Source organism: Calonectris borealis, chromosome 3 (assembly GCF_964195595.1).
Source record: "Calonectris borealis chromosome 3, bCalBor7.hap1.2, whole genome shotgun sequence".
Lineage (NCBI taxonomy): Eukaryota > Metazoa > Chordata > Aves > Procellariiformes > Procellariidae > Calonectris > Calonectris borealis.
The window spans coordinates 105,305,462-105,325,767 of record NC_134314.1 but is presented as its reverse complement, the minus strand read 5'-3'; the positions used below and the strand labels follow the sequence as shown (position 1 = coordinate 105,325,767).

General features: G+C 37.7%; 1 protein-coding gene across 9 annotated transcripts in view; it reads left to right on the top strand.

Annotated features, from left to right (window-relative positions):
• The window catches only part of ESRRG (estrogen related receptor gamma), a 389,483-nt gene that overhangs the window by 255,967 nt on the left and 113,210 nt on the right, over positions 1 to 20,306 (top strand). For all 9 annotated transcript variants that reach the window (XM_075147084.1, XM_075147090.1, XM_075147089.1 and 6 more), the window contains 2 exons: positions 2,894 to 3,309; positions 15,550 to 15,666. In XM_075147084.1, coding sequence (XP_075003185.1) covers positions 2,894 to 3,309; positions 15,550 to 15,666 — 533 coding nt within the window. The remainder of the gene's footprint in view (positions 1 to 2,893; positions 3,310 to 15,549; positions 15,667 to 20,306) is intronic.

Genomic DNA, 20,306 nt, shown 5'->3' with positions numbered 1-20,306 from the left:
AGGAGTGAAAGCAGTAGGTGTCTGTTGCTCACCCACAGCTAGTACCCAGCCTTGTCTCTGGTGCACCTTCTTTGGGAGATTGAGAGAGTTTTTGTTCTCAGGGTCAGGCGCTGCTGTTCTCGCTTTTCCTTGGAATGGTTAATGTTTTAACTGCATTTGTGCTTTGCCGGCATGCACCAGTCCCGTCTGTACTGTTTAAGCTGTACCCAAAAGCAGCTCTGTCTTGGTTAGTACCAGAAACTGCTACTTCAGAAGCATCAGCAGACTGGCTTTAGCCTAAGCAACACTGGTGATCAGATTTTAATGCTTGTAGAACTGAGATTATATTTTGGTTCTGACCGCTTGGAGTGGGAGATATCCACTTCTACGCTGGCTAAGACAACATGCACTTGGACAACTAATTAATTGCAAATGGTTTTTCTGGGAAGGGAAGGGTGACATTCGAGCTCATTATTGCACAAATTACAAGAAAAAATCGGCAGTGGGAGTCTTAGACAACAACGTGCCATCAAGCTGGTTATGACAGACTGTAGGCAGTGACTTCTATTGCTGTATTTTGAGACATCATACGTGGAATCTCAGCAGCAGAGAGATGAAAAGAAGACCAAGTACCTGTTTAGTCAATAAAAGGACCTTAGTGTTAGTGTATAGAAAAATAATGTAAAAAAAAAAGTTGGTAGAATGTGAAAGTTAATTGATATTTTTAATCATAGGTGTATAAAATTCAGTGTCAAAGAAAGGGAGAGAGAGACAGCGAGACACCATGTTTTAGTACCCTAATAACTTCTAACTCTAGTCTAAGATCATAATATATGTGAGAGCCGTCCAGTAATTATAAGGTAATAAGTGGAGTGGTGGTGTAAGTGCTCTAAATTAAAAGGAATTCGCAGAGCTGCTGTAAGTCAGTGCCGACCCGCTTTCTTTCAAACATTGACTTGAGAAAAGTGCTTAGCCCAGAGTGCAAGTAGAGAGACAAGAGAGAGCTATCTATTAATTACAGCACTCATTAACAGTGACGGCTACAAGGCAGCAGATGCAGAAGAAAAGGCACACGCTACTGCAGGCTGGCAAGGGGATTTCCCCCCCTTCAGTTCTTGAGGAAAGGACAACACAAGCAGGTGGTCCAATGTAATAAGATATTTTCACAGCTTTAACCTTCCCATTTCCTTGGTTTATTTGCTGACACCAGATAGCTTGCTCCTTCCCCCTTCCCAAATAAGTACTGATTTTAAGTTTGGATGGTAACATTTCTGCACATCAGTCTGGCTGTTTTCCAAATTCACATGTTGTTTGTTTTCAATAGAATTTTACAGTAAAGATCACAATTGAGGCGTTCTAAGCAAGATCCACGGGCACTGAATTTAGGGTAAATCTTGCCCTAAGCAGATATTTTTAATGAATGGTCAGGCTTTGATCTTGCTTATCCTCGTTGGAAAGGAAGCCAGCTCTCTGGATTTATGTCTATTTTCCATTGGTGAATTTGATTCCAGATCTTGAAGTAGAAATTGGTGGTGTTTTTTGGGTTTTTTTTTTTTGTGGGTTTTTTTTTTGTTTGGTTGGTTTGGTTTGGGTTTTTTTGTGGTTGGTTGTTTTTGTTTGTTTGTTTTTCCCAAAACACAAAAAGGTGAAAAAGTGAAGACAGGATCTCAAAAGTGACTTTAGAAAGTTAAGTCAAGTCAGTCAAATTGTCTGGACTCATGCGTTTGCTTTGAAAACATGAATCTATAGCTCCAGGTGGGTGGCCTTATGGGATAGTTGCTTTTCTGCTGAAAGTGTTTCTAGAGAAATGCTCATAACTGTCATCTGTACTTTGGCAGCTTCTGAGAGTACTGTCAGGAAAATGCTGGGTAGGCTACTTGCTACTGTGGTCTCATAATCACAGCTGTAGAAAATGAAGATCGTATCTGATTCAGAGCTTTCTAATTACTGTTTTTGTCCCTTGTTTTCTCCCTAAAATATGTTTAAAAATAATAAAACCTTTGAGGATGGAATAGACAAAGAAGTTGTTTTTTTTTTTCCCCTGTAGAAAGCACTAATTTGTCAGACCACATGTTATGTGGTTTTATTTCAGATGCTTAATTCTGAAAACGTGAGAACTGAGAAGTAAGGCAGAATCTCACCTTCTGAAAGACAAAACTTATATCCAAAATTTCCTCTAATATGTTTTTTTTAATTCAAGAATGGAACTCGTAAAATGTCAGATCCCGTAGAGGATAATGGCTAGAAAGTAATTGCAGCTAGACCTGATGAATCATTTCACTTAGATTTTGTGAAAATAGAGTCCAGCCTTAATTATTTGTTAGAGTTCCCAGTTGATGTGCTACTCCGTTACTAAATAGCTGTATCTATATTAAAGCAGTATTAATAAAGAAAAAAAAAGACTGGAAGAGACTTGCCTTTCAGTTCTTGGATCAGATCATTAGATGATGGATACGTGTTTTAGTCACGTGTCTTGACAAATATTAATTACAGAGCAGAACATTTATGTGATCAAACTTGGAAATATTTGTTCCCGATAGTGATGGAATTTACAGAAAGAAAGTACCGACAGAAAAAGGAAGACATTTAATAGCCAAGTCATCTATAGGATTTTTTTAATTTTTGACTCGCTAGATGACAAGTTCAGAATTTGGAGTTGATGTGAAGTTGACACGTAGCCTAGAGGGCAGGTGGAGGGGACAACAGACACATTTGGTCTCTTTAAAGTTTTTGTTTACTGCCTGTCTGGAGCTTTGACAAAGCTCTGTCATGCTGTTATGCTGATTACCTTCATGTAGAACAAGAGGTATTGACTAATGAATGAATGATGTGCAGTCCCTAACCCTTCCAGAACAGCCTTAAAGAGCACTGTCTTTAATACACAGATTCTTCTTTCTCTCTCTCCCTACTACAGGCTTCTCTGCAGAATGTCAAGCAAAGATCGACACATTGATTCTAGCTGTTCGTCGTATATCAAGACGGAACCGTCGAGCCCTGCCTCTCTGACGGACAGCATCAACCACCACAGCCCTGGTGGCTCCTCAGACGCCAGCGGGAGCTACAGTTCCACCATGAATGGACATCAGAACGGGCTGGACTCGCCTCCCCTCTACCCTTCGGCCACAGGGCTTGGGGGCAACGGGCCGGTCAGGAAACGGTACGACGACTGCTCCAGTACCATCGCTGAAGATTCACAGACCAAGTGTGAATATATGCTGAACTCGATGCCCAAAAGACTGTGTTTGGTGTGTGGTGACATTGCATCAGGGTACCACTATGGAGTGGCTTCCTGCGAGGCCTGCAAGGCTTTCTTCAAGAGGACAATTCAAGGTTGGTTATTCTTTAAACTTCTTTTCTTTCTTTTGCTCAAAGTGAAATAGTACAATCCTTGACTAAATCCTGTTAGGACTTCAGACTGTACATTTTCATTCTTCATAGTGTTTGGTCCTACAGATGTTACTCATGAAGAAGCCCCTTCGGGCTTCTTTGGGAGTTCTGTCTATCATGTTAAGCCCACTGCCACGTTTATTTTGATTATGAAAAATAGAAAAACACTGGAGCCATCCGGTGCATGTTCAGATTTGTTTTCTGTATGAGTTTCTCATGAATTCCTATAAATGATTGTTGTGAAGAAAACTAATTATTTTCTGAAGGTTGTCGTGAATGCCTCTTGAACACACCTTGTGGCTGGCACACAGGGATTGTGCTTGGGTTTTGCTCCTAGTTATACCACTAGCATACTTAAATTGTTACAGAAATCCAGTTTATTTTTGTTAAAGCACCAGTGCATTTAAAATTGGAACAAAATGCAATAGTGTAGTGCTTTGTGCATATCAGTGTATTAATAACTGGACTTTCACTATACGATATACAGTAGCCTTAAACAGGTTCAACAAATATCTGTAAGATCACATTCTAAGGAGAGTAAGTTGGCAGCTTTCGGTCTCTGCCCAGTACTTTGTACTAATCTGCTCTTGATATCTGTTACAAATACGCCATGTATTTTGGCATAAATTAGTAAGAATGAGATAATTTGCATGACCACTTGTTCTAGCTTCAGAACCAATGGAGACAAAATAACCTTCTACTTTGATTTAGATATCATCCTTTCAACTAAAATTGAAGGTGCTTTATTTAAAGAACGTGAGGCCAAGCTTGGCCCGTACAGGAATACAGTGTCACGTTAAATTGAATTCAAACTTCAGAGACTAAAATTAGGTTGCCAAGTCCAAATTTAAGCTCCTCAATAAAACCTCCTTGATTTTCATAGATGTTGAGCACCTGGAATTCTCAGGAAAGACAATGCAATCTGGTGGTATACTTTTCTTTTTAAAAATGAGCTATGATAAGGAGCATAAAGTTAGTTTCAGTTTGTAATTTCACATAACCCAGAATTTGAAACATTTGGTCAAGATTTCTTAAATATAGTACTTCCATATTTAATGTAAAATTAATAAAGAAAAATAATGAATGTTATTTTAATTTATCCATTGCTGAGGCAATGGCCGTTTTATTCTCCTCTCATTCATTTTACTACTGGGGGATTTGGGTCTTCTGCCAGCATGAAGTACACATTTTATGACGGCCATATAGCCACTAACAAGAAACATTAGACTTCAGTTGTTCTAATGTAGCTGGGTGTTACAATGTTTGCAACCGGTAAACAAACATACCTGTGAAGATTCCTAATGGCCTGGGTTCATCTGTAAAATGAGTGCATATGCAGAAACAGTGTGCTCATTTCAAGTCTTTGTTTTGGAAAAAGTGAAAAAAGAGGTAGGTAGGTGATTTCACTTGACCTTCAAGAACATTTTCAGAAAAGCTCAAAAAATGTTTCCACTGAAGCAATTTGTATTTTGTGGTTGCTAAACTTCAAGCACCAACTTCAGCTAGCAACTCTGGTTTTATAAATGGTATTTGATTGCTATGTAATAGCTGTCCTACAGAACTGAACTGATGCACGATTATTTTAGTTGTATTTTGAGCATGAAAAAATGCCACAGAAATGTTAACTGATTAAAGTGTTGACTTCTGGCAGTAATAGGTAGCCTGCAATTCTACACCGCACCACAGACAGCAAGTTTCTGGGCATGGAAGCACAAGACAGGGACGTCATTCTCCAGATTAGCAACCTGGACTTGGCCACGCAGCTCAAGTTAGAACTGGCAGCTGTGCAAAAAGTCTCAGTACGGTTAGAGCACTAGCTGCATCAGCAGGTGACAGTACTGTGAAGACAAAAAAAAAATGCAGTGAGGCAAAACCAAGCATCGAATGGAAAAGCAATAATGAAGAAACTAAGAATAGGAAGTATGTTACCATCATAATGTCATGGCAGCATATTCAGTAATGGTGCTGACTAAACTAACACAACTGCTAAGAGTTTTCAGATACCATCCAAAATAATGGAAGCTACTTATTTTGGTGAATCAAACCATGGATTGTGGTAGGTGACAAGAAGTATGTCAGAAGAAGGTACTCCTCATGTTTTGAATGGGCAAATTCTACCTTTAAGCTTGCATGAAGAATAATTCCCCTGAGGTTTTTTTGCTCTGAATGATAGAATTTAGTCCCAGTGTTCCTAGAGGTCATTCTTCCCTCTACAATTTCACTTCCTCGTTCATATCACATCCTTTCTCTCCTTGGTTTTAAAATAAGTTGATTACTGCATAACTGCAAATAAGAAAACAGGAAAACAGAAAAAACCCAAGAAATTTATAAATACAGAATAGTAAACCAGACTACCTGAAGAGTCAAATATTGTAACTGTGTTTGTGTAAGGATAACATGTCTTGGCTCAAAGAATTGCTTATTTTAAATGCTAATAATGTAATTGTGATGGGTACTTAATTATAGATTCAATGAAAAAGAACATTTGACTTCCCAAACCTTTCTTGTTTATCATTCATGAGTTACTAAATTAGCTCAGACTTGTAGAACCTAAGTGCTGCTCCTGTTGAAGTCATGGGCAAAACTGCCCTGACTTCAGCAAGAGCAAGGCTGAGTTGATAAAGTTAGATCATGAAACACATCTTGTGTTCACGTCAGGCCTGAATGTCCTTTCCACTAAGTCAATGGGAGTCTTTCCATTCTTTCCATTTCAAAGGAGTCTTTTGAAATCTCAGTAGGTGAAAGCCGGAGGCAGCTGTTCCGAGAGCCAGCACAGTATCTGTACACCACCAGCATCTTACATAAGACAGAAGTGAAGTGCATCACAGGATGCCTAGTAGCCCCTTACATGAGGCAAATTTCACTCTAATGTAGAATATACACCTGTTTTTAAGGTGTATAATTATCATTCCATTTCAGATGACAGCAATTTAGTCTAAAAAATATCTGTTCCTGGCTGACGGATTTCTCCTCTTCTTCTTCCTGCCTCTTGCAATCCCTACTAATTTTCTTAAAAGTAAAGAAATTAAATGAAACCTGTCTTGAATTATAAGAAGGAGTAATTTTGTCTTTTTTGAATATATATTTTTAACATAGCACAGATATACATTTAGGGCTGTGGTAAAGAATGCATAGATTATGATAAAAATCAATAATATTAGAAAAAATTAGAAACAAGAAATTACCTGGCTAAAAAACCAAACCAAACCAAAACCCACCAAAAAACCAGCTCAATATATAAAATCGGTGCCGTCTTAGGTCATAGTAGAATCTAATGACGTTCTGCCCCACTTTGTGACGTATAAGGGATGGGAGAACCGGATGTTGTCTCTGCTCAGCCTAGTACTCATTCCGCTGCAGCTCTCAGTTTGCCTCTGGGATAATTTACATGGTGGCTGATTGCAAATGTCTCATAGAAGCACACACAGAGCCAAATCTCCCCAAAATTGGCTTAACATCAGGGATAGTAGAAAATAGCAACGTCTAAAAATAGTTACAGGTCCATTGATTTTTAAGGTCTCTTCACAGTTTTTGCTGTGCACTGTATTATCTTGAAAACTCCAACCTTTCATTACAAGAAAGAGAGAAAAAAAGAATTTTCAACTGTCAGCTGGGTACAAAGTCTTATGTTCAGCACAGAGGTCTTGTACTTACTAGGTATTTTGTAAATACATTTCTCATCATTTTTATTTGCTCAGTTATCATAAAGACTAGTAAGTACACATTTTGCATTAATAATATGTAATTACTCAGTGCCTGTAACTTAAACATTTCTGCAAGTGGATTGAAATGGTATTCTTGCTTTCAGCAGAAGGATGATAGGACTTACAGATTCAAAGACAGTTTACTATTTCTTTTTATTTTAGCCTTCATCTCTCTAAAATAATGGCCTGCATCTAGACAACTTTCTTCCTCCCTCCTTCCAAATCTTCAGGACTGTCATCTTTGGACTCTTTAAAGTAGCATGAAAAGGCAGTGTGAAAAGCCTGGGTACTGATATGTTGCCTTCCTGGTAAGGCTTTTTGCAAAAATGTCAGAGCTTTCTTATTACTTCCGTGGACAGTGTTTGAATTTTCCCCACAAAAACTAAAATATTTTGCATTCAGTAGTCCTTGTAGTTCTTGGGCTTTGGTTTTTTTGTTTATATGTTTATTTTTTAAGGAAAAACTGTTGGATGAACAGTATGGAGACAGCAATCTTCTGTTTATACGTAGGGTGAGTAAAGCAATAGGTAGTAAGAAGCCCTGCAGTCATACCCTCACTGTCTCATTGAAGAGCTTTATCCCTGACAGTTGTTGCTTGTCCACATCTCCCAACACAAACAAGAAATATTCCATCCGGAAATAGTGTTGTCTTTTTGGTCATATGTGAACTAGACCACGTCTGCCATCTCATTTTATGCTGATCATCTAAAAGCCTTCAGCTCTATAGTTCTGCAGTAATGTAGTTCCTATGGTCTTCAAAGCCTGCTCAAACTAGGAGCTGGATTAAACTGCCTTCTACTTTGTTCACCTTTTTGATTACTCAAAGTTGGTTTTAATCCCTTTAGTGTTCAGGTTTTTCAACCCTCTTTAGAGTGTTTACCCATTACTGAGCCAATTTGATCTGTAAATGTACAAACACTTTACAGTAAATATATATATATTTTTTTTTTTTTTAAATCAGGAAAGTTAGAACTAGCTATGTAAATTCAGATAAGGTGACATTTAAAATGGGCAACATAAAGTTGGATTCAAAGTCGCACATGACTGAAGTGGCTTCCGAAGGTTAATTTGCATCTCTCAAAGCTGACTCCTATAATACTGCACATCATTTTTGTGGAGGAAATGAAAGCAAATTAAGTAAGATTTTATGGCTTTTCAGCATCTTTACTAAGCTAAGATTATAGTTTTTTATAGAAAGATAGGGTGGAGGCTTGCATCTTGGTGCAATAGTCTGTGGACCTTGGCTCTGGTGCAAAGATGGCAGCCCTCCAGTGAACCTAACACTAAATGTCACCTGAATCCATCATTACCTGATTAAATCATTCACCTTTCTTATATAAGTGAAAGTCTGTGCATCAGCATTTCTTTCAAAGAATATTTTAAGCAAGCAATGATAGATATGTTCCCTTTCCCCCTGATCTCTCTGTGCCTATGGGCCAACCAAACTAGCAAGCATTTTCAATTCCTTCCAACATGTCTTTTAATCCTGTCATAATGTCATTGTGTAACTGTGGCAGCCAAACAAGATGAGACAATAAAATATAAACACACTGAAATCTGAGAACCAGAGAGAAGTTTAAAAGTATACAGACGGCTCTATCCTTTTTACTATCTCTGCTTTCCTTACAGCCTTGTAAATTATATGCTGCATTTAGATTATTAGGGAATAAGAATGAGCATCCTGATTTGTGCATGGCTATTTCGAACCCATCAGAAATACTCAGGAAGAGACGTGGTTTACAAATAGTACCAGTACAGTGGTATGTATCGATGCCATTATAATTAGGTCTGGATCTCTATTTGTCATAAACATCTCTGAAAGCTTCCAGCCCACTTATGAAGCTCTGTCTAGTTTGAAACTAGAGACATGTGAAGTCGCAGCTAGCAAGTGATTTATTTTAATGTTTCTATAACTTTTTTAATGACTTTTTTTTACTGCTGTGAAAGTCATTTGGTTTGCAACTTTACAGACTGAGATGTTCTGTGGGCTCATAAACAAACAATGACAATTCTCCATGCTACCTTGGCAGGATGTATCAAAATCGACCTAGATAAAATACCAGTAGGGACAAAATGTAGATGGTTCAGTCTTTCTGACTTGGACAACTCTTCAGTGACTCCCAGGTGGCAGGGCATCAGTTTTATTTGTGTCTTCAAAGCATTGATTCTCTCTTAAGATGACCTAAATGCCCTTCATTTCTGTTGAAGATAAAGAAGTTGACTCCAGTGGGAATCAAAGGTAGTTGGGCCCTTACAGGTGTCATTCAATACCACCTAATACCAGCCTCATATTGAAAATTATGGTGGTTTTTATGATGCTCGAAACCCATCTACCTAAAGTTAGAGGCTGATGCAAAATTTTTATGCAGTAAGACCAACCAGCATCACTTTTACATTTTCATTTTAAATCTCCATTCATGTTGCTTTCTAGGAATAAAAGAAAAAGAAATTAAAAATACATTTTAGAAGTTCTAAATATATTGTAGTTCAGTAACATAGTACACTGGCTTCTTTTAAGCAACTCAACATAGTGATTTCATTTAAAATGGACTTTGAAGCTGGCTGTGTCCCTCTGTCAAATACCATCTTACAGTGTAGAGTTATTTAAAAACTAGCTGCTTCTCCTGAGTTTATTGTAACAGAAAAGACAACACAAGCAACAGAGACGTAAGCATAATCTTTCTTACATGGTCCTATCATCTTAAAAAAATATTTGAGACATTTAGAAACCAAATTTTTAAACTTCTGTAACTCTGTGTGTGCAATATTGTTTCTGAAGTCATCTGGGTGAAAAACTGTGAATACAGTCAACTTTAGGCTTAGTCAGCTCCAGATGACATGTAGCAGAATTCATAGGACTATAATTCATAGAGCTATCTACAGTATCAGGTGAATCCATCTAAGGATTTGTCAGCCAAAACTGGATTCAGTTAGATTCAAATCCAACCTCATTCCAACCTGACCCTATTTCTGAAACCTTATCGACAAAAGTACTTTTACTTGTGAAAATATTTACTCATACTTAAATTCGGTTGAGTTCTGACTGCAAAGTAGGGAACACAGTCTGCAAGAACTGAAACTTTAACTTGAGAGAAAATATTTTTACTTTCAGCTTTGCTAAGACCTATAAACATCAAATACATTTTTAAGTCCATCTGGGACTTTTTCTCTATCCTTCTTTTCCTAAGTTAGCCTGTTACTCTTTATTTCCAACAGCACCTACTTCTCCTCGGTTTCTCAGGAATTATTCTTTTCTGTTCTGGTTGGATTACTTATCAAGGTGTGGCCTAACATACTGTAATTCACTCTCTGTGTTGGCTTAGATTCTCCTGTCTCTCTCTCCAAGACTTCTCTTTTATTAATTCCCAGAAGACCTATGGCTGTAATCCTGGTTACCTTTCATTTTCCAGAGTTTTCATGCATGCCAGTCCACAGACAAGCAGGTGTATACCTTTGGGTCTGTCACCCAGGAAAATAGAGCATTTAGGTGGTACTTGGGGTATACCTTACTGCAGAAAGACTTAAATCCAGTGATGCAGTAGCCTCTATTAAGAATAAGGAGAACACTTGCTTTTTAAATACAAGTTTTTGAAAAAAGGTATTAGGTTACAGAAGCTCAAAGAGAAAGTTTGGGAGAAAAATGGGGCATTATTGAATATAAATAAAGAGATACTGAAATACAGTTTCCTGAGCTGATTATAGCATAAAATTATTACGTTGAAGGAATAATTAATTCCCCTCCATTGGTTTGCTTTTTTTTCTTTTTTTTTTTTTTTTTTTAAATTTATTCTGGACCTACATTGCCACACAGTAAAAGTTTCAATACTGGTATCTTCAGCATTCCTCCTGTTTTTGTAGCTGGCTCATGGCTACTCTTTCCAAACACATTTTCACCCTGTATCTCAGTCTTCCTCATGTCTTTTACTTGTCTAAAGATTTTCTGAGCATATTCCAATAGCTCATAGCAATCCTTTTACATCTTCCGTGTTATAATATCAAATGTCACAGTGTGAAAAGGGAAATTAAGCTTCTGCTAAGAATTGCTGTCTGCAGCTTCCATTCTTGTCAATATTTCTGTTTCAGCTTGTCCCACAGACTGGAGCCAGTTTCTAGAGCCAGCTTCACACTCTTGATACCTGTGAGGTTCTAAAGTTGTAACTGTTGATGACAATAACTTTGTTTGGGATAAGATGCGAAGGCATAAGGCCCAGTGGCCTCTTCTTTGTCATGGTTCTCACTCCTCCTCTTCTGTTACCTTGAGTGTTGCTGTCACTTCGTGCAAGAAATGGTCAAAATGGTCTCGAGAATCTTGGCTAAGTCCAGTCAATTGCCTGGCTTGTAAAGCCATCAAGTAAGTCCCTGTACCATTAAAATTGTACTATGACTCCACATCTCATTCAGGTAACCTCCAAACCTCATCTGTGAGATGAAAAAAATGGTGTCTTGGCCCACTTATCCTTGAGCTGCGTGTAAAGATCTGACAGTCTGAAGCATCTAAAACCAGAGAGCCGGTTACGCAGTGTAAGTTTTCGCAGTTCACCTGCTATCTCAGGATCAAATGGCATCATATTTTTAGTGAGTCAGTTGCTCTTGATAGGCATAGAGTGTTAGAAGTATTTTCTCATCTTTTGGCTGAGATAATAAAATTTAACAAATTAGTAGAAAAAGGAACTGTTTGAAAATAAACATTCCTCAGTGCGTGAGGAGATAAAAGGGACTCAGGCTGGCATAAATCCTGTTGTATTATTACAGCACAGGGCAATGTGTTTGGGGAGTGAAGATTTGACATATATTTTTATTTTCAAACGTCATACTAATTTACATTACTCGGCCCTTTAACTGCCAAACTGTAAAAGTCCATTACGCTACTGAAAGGAATATACAAATTATCCCCTGGCACTTCAGGCAGGAGTTTTACATATATGCTGTTATTCTATCAGCCAGCCAGCTGCACGATTCTATTAAGGAGTAAGTGAGAAAATTATATTGCCTGCAAACTAATTGTACAAAAGACTCTGAAATAAGTAATCAAGGCCAGTCCTTTCTGAAAACCAGCCAGGAGATATTATAAATTGCTCGATCCTTCTTGTCAGCCCAGTTTAAAGACTTAGAGCTGCCATGTTGATTTTGTTTGCTGCATAACAGAGCTACCTCTCCAACTGTTGACAGGACTGGGCAAACTCAACTTACACTCTTACTAGCTGCTCAGTTTCAGCCTCTAGCATCATGCAGTAGACAAGTAAATGGTACAGTTTCCTTCTGAATCTTCCTCATTGAAATAAAATGCAGATCTGAGCATCTTGAATGGATGTAGTGTACCTATGAAATTGTACAGATTCCCAAACACTTCTTAAAATAATTTGTTTCTTCATTTTTAGTGTATAGAAGTAAATAAGAAATTATGAGAGCTCTAATGACCTGCAACGTGCAGTAAATGTAGGTTTTTACCAAAAATACATCCACTAATACTTTGAGTGCTAGGTAAAGTGCATTTTGAGTGTGATATATATACAGGTACATATCCATTGCAAAATTCCATGAGATTTTTTTTATTCTTAAGGAAAGCTCACTGACAGAAATGAAGTCTATCTGTGGGGATATTTAATGAAATACTGCATTCATATGTGACATGGTGACAAAACATTAGTTTCCCTGAACTGTCAGTGTGGTCTAGCCATATTCTAAAATGCTGAAACCTGAAACACTTTAGCAGAACCAGTTACGGCCATTGGTAAGATGTGGATCTTTGCTGCAGCAATAAATCCAGTTACTGTAACTCTACTGAGTTCATTGGAGGAACTCTTTCCAACATCTTGGGAGTTTATTTTCTAACGTCAAAAATTAAGGTTGAACATCTGCTGAAAAATATAATTCATTAACGTAAAGCAGTCTAAATTGATAGAAGATTCCCCCTCTAAGCTAAAATACTGGAATCTAAGTGACTAGAATAATAGCTCATTTTAGAGTTCTTTAGGTGGCAAGAATTTGCAGGAAAAATAAGTTACGTTGTCTGTGCATAATGTGCTACACACTACAGACCCTTGCTGTGTTTCACAGGATTTTGCGCAAAACTGAAATGTCAGGGTATGAATTAGAAGTGTTTACTTAGGGAAATAAGCAATCTTGCTTATATTTTTCTGGGTTTGAATACTACTTTTTGGTGTTGACACCTGTACCTTTGTCAACTGTGGTTTTGCACAAGGGCTCTGTCTATAGTGGGCGTGCTCCACTTGCCTCGATACAGAGCCTTGCTGCTTGAAGTTCTGTGTTGTAATCTCGATCTTGTTTTTGATCAAGATCATTTCTGACCTTGTGCAAAGATATCTCTGATCTCGTGCAAAGCATTTCTGATTCCCTGTTTCTTCTTTTTTTAAATAGGGATGTTAATACATTTATTACTATAATATGATGAAGTTAATTAGATACAATTTGTGAAAGGCTTTGAAGGTCTCCCTGTGTAGTGGTTTTGCCTCACTAAGAATGCCTCGTTAGAGTGTGAGAGGATAATGTGAATCTTTTTTTAAGCTTGCCCTTACCATCCTTTCCTGTGTATCATTCCAGAAGTCTTATTTCCTAACTTTACTAACGCGTATCGGAAGGAAGTTTTGCAGGAACTGTTGTGCTGAATTTCCTACCCACTGTATCCTTCAGTTTCTTCAATAGCTTTCTTCTCAGAAGTTAAGGCAGGGGAAGAGGAAAAACTGAAGTTTGAGTTTTGTCAACAAGAACCATTAGCATTTAGACATACCAAGATCTGTTTTACTCGCCAGCATTGCTAAGTCAGTAATGCAGCAATGTTCAGGAGGAAGAAAGCTCGCAAAGACCTGAGAAGGTTGTGCAAAGTCTGCTGGTTGTATTGGCAGAGTATACACTGCACCTCCTTTATCATAAAAACTTAACCAATTTTCAATAGACGTAAGTGGTTTAAGTATTACTTCCTGTTGAATTAGCAGTTGCTGAGCATTTGAGTCTTTGTGCAATCCTGCAATCCACTAATGTGATATTTAATGAGGAGACATCAGTCTGGAGAAAGGTAGTCAATATAAATCAGTGTTTACAAAGTGTGATTAACTCTGAAATATTTCATCAATGCTGTGGTCCCAGGCAGAATCTATGCTAATTATTAGAACCTGCGCATGTTTCAGGGGACTTTGACGGACCCTGAGTGCAGCAAACATGGAGCAGCAAAATTGCAATTATGCTTGGACTGTCTCTGATGACAATTTATGCATTTGGTGTGATGACCTCTTGCTTCCCAAGAGGGCAATAAACAGAATGCATTTTCATTAAGATACTAATGCACTTAATCACAGGGGGAAAGGGTTAGAAAGTAAAGAAATACCTTTAAAGCAAGATGTGACAGGCTGATGGGGAAGATACTTTATTTAAAAGTCAGTTTCCTGGTGAAACTTCTGACTGCTGGGAAGTCTGTCATGCTGAATGTAGTCATGGGCAATAGGATGCATGGCTGGGCAGGTGAATAAGCTGAGCTAAGCTGTTTTATGAAAAGTGCAGTGATACTAGGGCAAAAGAGAACAGATGTTCTCCCATTTAGACTTGGATACCCAAAGATGTGATTTTAAAACATGTAAAGAAAATTACTCACATGTATTTTACCCATTAATTTTCAGGCTCTTTTTTTTTCTTATTTTTGAGAATAAACAATATGTACTAAGCAGTAACAAAAAAAATGGGGACACTGCTTTGTCCAGGGGGGCTCACATTTAAGGATCTAGCTTGTTCGAGGCCTTAAGGAGAGTTGGGGGAAACAGAGGCAAGCATCTCCCCCAGTTGTTGTTATTCTGACAACTTGGTAGGAATGACACTATTTCTGATGCCTCTCAGTACAAGAACTCTGTCTAAAGTATAGAGAGAAGGGGGGAGATCCTGGCTGAGAGGTCTGACCCGGCAGCCGTAGAACGTGCTGGATGTGGTGGTAGCAATGCCGGTGAGCCCTGCCTGATACGCTGTGCCTGCTGTTGTGGAAGGAGGAGGGTGAAGCTCTGTAGTACCTGTTACAGTTGATTGTGCAATAAAGCATGACAGTCTCCTTTTCATATTCTAGACAAAGAAAGACTGATTAAATGGGTGAAAAAAAGGAAATGGAGAGTGCTCAGCCTAGGAGCCTAGGCATGTTGCTTGGTACAGACAATAAATGACAAAATTTCCTCCTCCTACCAGCAGGAATAACCTACGTGAAGGATTTTGCTAGGGACCATGTATGGAGCCAGACACAGACTTGCGTTAATTGCGGTTTTGTATATTTTTTTTTCATATAGCTGTCTAAATTTAAAAAAAGTCAAAAAGCTTATCCTTTAACTTGGCTTTTCATTTTTACTTGAAAGGTGTTTCACTTTTGGTATACTTGATATATTTCAAAATTAAACACAACAGCAGTTGTATGAGTACTTCATATATCCATTGTGTTGGTTAGTCAGTGATTCTGAATACCTCTCTTTTCCTGTACTTTCTATTACAGGTAACATAGAATACAGCTGCCCAGCAACAAATGAATGTGAAATCACAAAGCGCAGACGCAAGTCCTGCCAAGCCTGCCGCTTCATGAAGTGTCTAAAAGTTGGCATGCTGAAAGAAGGTAAGACTGATCAAGTCAATATGTATCTCTCTGCAAACGCATGCAACGATTGTAGGGCAATCAGGAAAGAAGAGAGATCGGTGAGTGTTCTAATCAGTTATTGTAAAGGCAATTTTCATGTATACTTGCTCTTCCTGACAGTCTATTTCTAAGCTATGGAATCACGGTGTATCTACATAGAGTTCATTTTCTCTGAAATATTTCTAACTATGTGTTGTACAGCAAAATGTACCCCAGCATTCAGTCTCCTTCAGTAGGTAACTAATAGAATAATCTTCAGAATATATCCTCTCATTTTCCTTAATGCTTTAACATAATGAATTCTCAAAGATTTCTTTCCTCCATTCCTTATCCACTGTTAGTATGTCCCAGTTCTGGCAGAAAAATACACTGTGCCTTCTCTTCCGTATTTTTACTCAGTCTTGATTTCATCAGGACAAACAAAAGGGTTACTTCTCAGTTAAACAAATATAAATATTGAGTATGTCTACTGAAGTTACTGTAACTATACTGCAGCAAATAATGGCATAAAGAAGAGGAGAATCTACCCCTCTTTTTTTTTTTTTTTAAAAAGCATGTGAGAACCACTGCCCCTCACTGTAAGTATATGTTGAGTGTGTTAATTTGTCAGTTACATTTTGAAGATACTGAATAACAGGTAAATGTAAGAAAATATTTCCAAGAAACAGTGCTATCTCACCTGGAACCTGATTCATCTATGTTACAGAAAGAGGCAAGTCCTTAAATCTTAGTCGCCTGCTATGCACTGCTATTGCTGTTAATATATATGCAAAAATACACTTTTATGTGCATGTATTGTATACATTATTATTGTAGTGCATTGTTACCACCGAGAAAGAATAACAGAAGATGTTCCGGACTTCTGAGCTAGAAGTCCTTTAAAATAAAATCCTTTTAAAATAAAATCAATGTAATGTTTTCTAAATACTGTCTCCAGTGGAGAGAACTTTGTGTTAAGCAACGACTTTAAAGTAGTCCCATGCAATTTTGCTTTGTCAGTGCTTAAAAAGTCAGCTTTAATAGATGGCCGATTTTTGCAAATCGTTTGATGGTAATTTAAAACAGGTTTAAGTATACAGCTATCAGGGTAAAATCCAAGAACAACATAGACCAGTGGAGAGATGATGGAAAATTAGGCCTATCACGCACCTACAGACATATTCTTATTGGATTATACTTACTAAGAATAAACCTTGTTCTGTGCAACTGCTTTGGCAGATGCTATGATCCTGTGAGCCAAATCCTGCTGTCCTTAGTCTTACTTGAGCAAAACTCCTGTCAGATTCAATGGGGATTTTGTCTCAGTAAGAACGGCAGGATTTGACCCTCTCTTCCAGTGGTGATGGAGGGTTCTTACTTGCCAAAATCCTCATGTAACTGACCGCTAGAAGCAGTTATTTAAAGGTTAAATTGTGATGCTTAGATAAACTGTAGAAGGAAAGGAATGTCTGAGTGTGGCACCTTTTGAAAGGGGCTGTGCTTCTTAACATCTTTTTTTAGTAAGTTAAGACCCCATATCACTAGTAACTTAATATACAGATATATTGAGCAGCTTGTTCAGAAACGAAACAGTGCTACCAAGAGTACATACAGGTGAATTGGTTTAGACCTTTTAAATTTTGGGGACACCATTGCACGTCCATTAACATACATATTTAAAAATCTAGCCTGTGTGCAGCTTCTGGGACTGCATGAGAAAATTAAGTGACTCTTCTACAAATGAGTAATTATCTCAGTTACCAAAATTGTGCGCATATTTACTATGTTTCTGCACACAATTTTGGTAACTGGGGTAATTTAGTTAGACAATTCAAATGCACATTGTGAATCAGATTTTTGCATGAATGGTTATTGTCTACGGATGCAAATCAATCCCACAAGTTTTCTTAGTCAGAATTTCATAAATTATCTACCCTAAAAGTACATACCTTTATCTGAAAGTTCTACAATGACAAAATAACTAATTCCTTTGAAAAGAAGGTTCCTTTGTTAGCCCCACTCCTGTCCACTCTTATTGTGTGAGATTTTCTGTCAAAACGCAGTAAGATTTCTACTTATTTTTAATAATTGAGTCTTTTTATCTAGGGGAGACTTAGCTTATCTTTCTCTTCAGGTATTGCTTACCTACCACCTAATAGGACAACCTAAAAGGACTTACAAGAGCGTTTTGGTTTTTTTCCCCCTTTAGTGGCCACTTTTACTTTTGAAACGATACTGATTCATAGTATGCTTTTAGGACTGTACTTGGAATAGAGATTTTTTTTTTCTTTTGTTCTTGTTGGAAGGTAGTTTTGGAGACAGGTGTTGTTGTTTTTACCTATGGGAAAGTCTGGAGATGAGTTTTTGGCTTTGGATTTGACCACATCCTTAATGCACAGAATGAAGGAAGATTATATACTTACTTCTTTCATGTGTAAAGTGGTGTAAATTTATTGATTAGCATGGACTTACACCAGGAATTATTTCATCTCAGTATATCTTAAATGTTTCTTTATGAACAGACAAGGATTTCAGCCCCATGCAGCATGTCAGAGATCATGCTGCAGTAAATCTATTCAAATGTAAACCTGTTCAATTCAATTACCAGTTTATAATAAAATTTGCTGCTGCAGACTCCACGTTTGTCACAGCAGTCTCTACATGCTGATGGCACAGCATGCCTGGAAATTGACAGCCTAAATCTATTTACAAAAAAAATTTAGTTGCAGACCTGAAATAAAATCAAGTTTAGACAGCTTTGAGAGGAGCATCATATTCCTTACAAGAACTTCTGCACATCTGACAGCGTGCATATTCTCCAGAAATCTTATCCTGTTAGTGGGGAGTTTTCTTCTAGAAATTTTCCTTAACAAACAGTTCTTAAATGTAATCCTAAGTGAAACAATTATCAGATATTGTGCTTCCCTTCACATTTGGAAGGACTTTTTATTACATTGTCATTTTGTGAACTGTCATATAAAATTCATGATAGAAATCACAGTACCTGGAAAAAGATCCTGAGTTTTATTTTAGCTTTTAGGGCAAGGTCCGAAAACCACTTACAGCAGATATATAGAGTGGCTTCTCTTGTGACAGCTGCATGTTATATCATTTATTGTGGGAAGATAATGATGCTTTTCATCCAGCATCCCGTGTTTCTGCGAGAGACCTAGTGTAGAAATTTGGGGCCCACGTCTTGGGGCCAGACCCTGGAGGGAATTGGATCTCTGGTCACGTGTAATACAGGGTGGACTGGGGAATTTCTGAACATATTCTCAAGGATGTTGATGGGGCATAGCCAGCAACACTTAGATCAAGATTCTTAACAATTTTATAAGTCGTGGGCCAGAAGCTAGAGAAGGAAGGGTAAAGCAATGTCATACTGGGCTGAGCTGGCATGGGATTGAAGTCCTGCCTCCTGTCTGCATCTCCTGTTGAGTAGCACAAGAAAGTTACTACAGACTGATCCAGAGGAACACTTTATTTTGGTTTAGCCCATGGACTGTTACTTGAAAACATAAGTCTAGGTGTACGGAGGCTTTTTGAGGACGTGTTATGCTTCATATTAAGCATTCAGCAGATGCTGATGAGCTTTTAAGCACATGACAAATATGAGGGTGTCATATTTTCATTTACTTTCCCAGGTAGTGGTTATTAGCAGCACAGCAGAATATACTTTGCTCAAAGAAAAAAATTTACATTTTTCTATTTTTAATTCTGTGTGTCAGTATTATGAAAAATCAGATTTTCAAGGATCACAATTGGTTCTTCTCCTGAAATACAGTTTCTTTGACTGTGCTTATTTTTTGGTGGATTCTCTCAGATTCACAAGAACAGGTGAAATAACATAAAGATTCTTCTGTAGTCTAGGGAGAAACTTTTCAAATGTATCCTAGTGATTTCTTTAAATAATATTGCAACTGCTAAAAGGGCAGGAAAGAACAGTTTGCCCTTTTTAAAAATGAACACTTTAAGACATTCTCTTGTTTTCAGTTCTATTGATTTATAATCAGTGTTTTTAAGTTTGGCCTTTCAGACACTTTGGAAGCTGGTGGTTAGTTTGCTTCAGGTGGTAGAATTAAATCTATGTTCATGTGCTGGATTGGGTGTTTTAGCTATTTTCCTTTTTATACAGCTAGCTGGAGTGAGAAAAAGGGGTTAATTTTTTCCTTTCTAAGAAGGAAAATTGGATGTAAAACTGTGTAAGTTGATATGGGAAATCATGGGTAGATATCTGACTTCACCCCCAATTCCTAGTCAGTCTGGTTGAGTTCTACTTTTAGTTTTCCATTAGTACTATATGCCTTTTAATACTATCTGTGGGACTACTTGCTAGCATGTGACTGTGATAGGAGATATTCCAAGTTTATTGTACTATAGATCTTGCTCAGAATAGCTGGCCACGTGAAATAATTCCACTGGAGTAATTATTCCAAAATAAAATTACTTTTTGTTTCAGGTGCAGTGTTCATATAACAATTTTTTCCAAGAGGTTAGTCCATATGTTTCAGTTTTCTCTGTGGAGGCAAAGCCATAGCCTCAGTTTTATCTGTCCCTATAGTGTAGCAAGGTTAAAAATTACAGTTCAGAGGGGAACCTATTGAGTGGCACTAACGCAGCTTTTAGACCATCTGAAATAT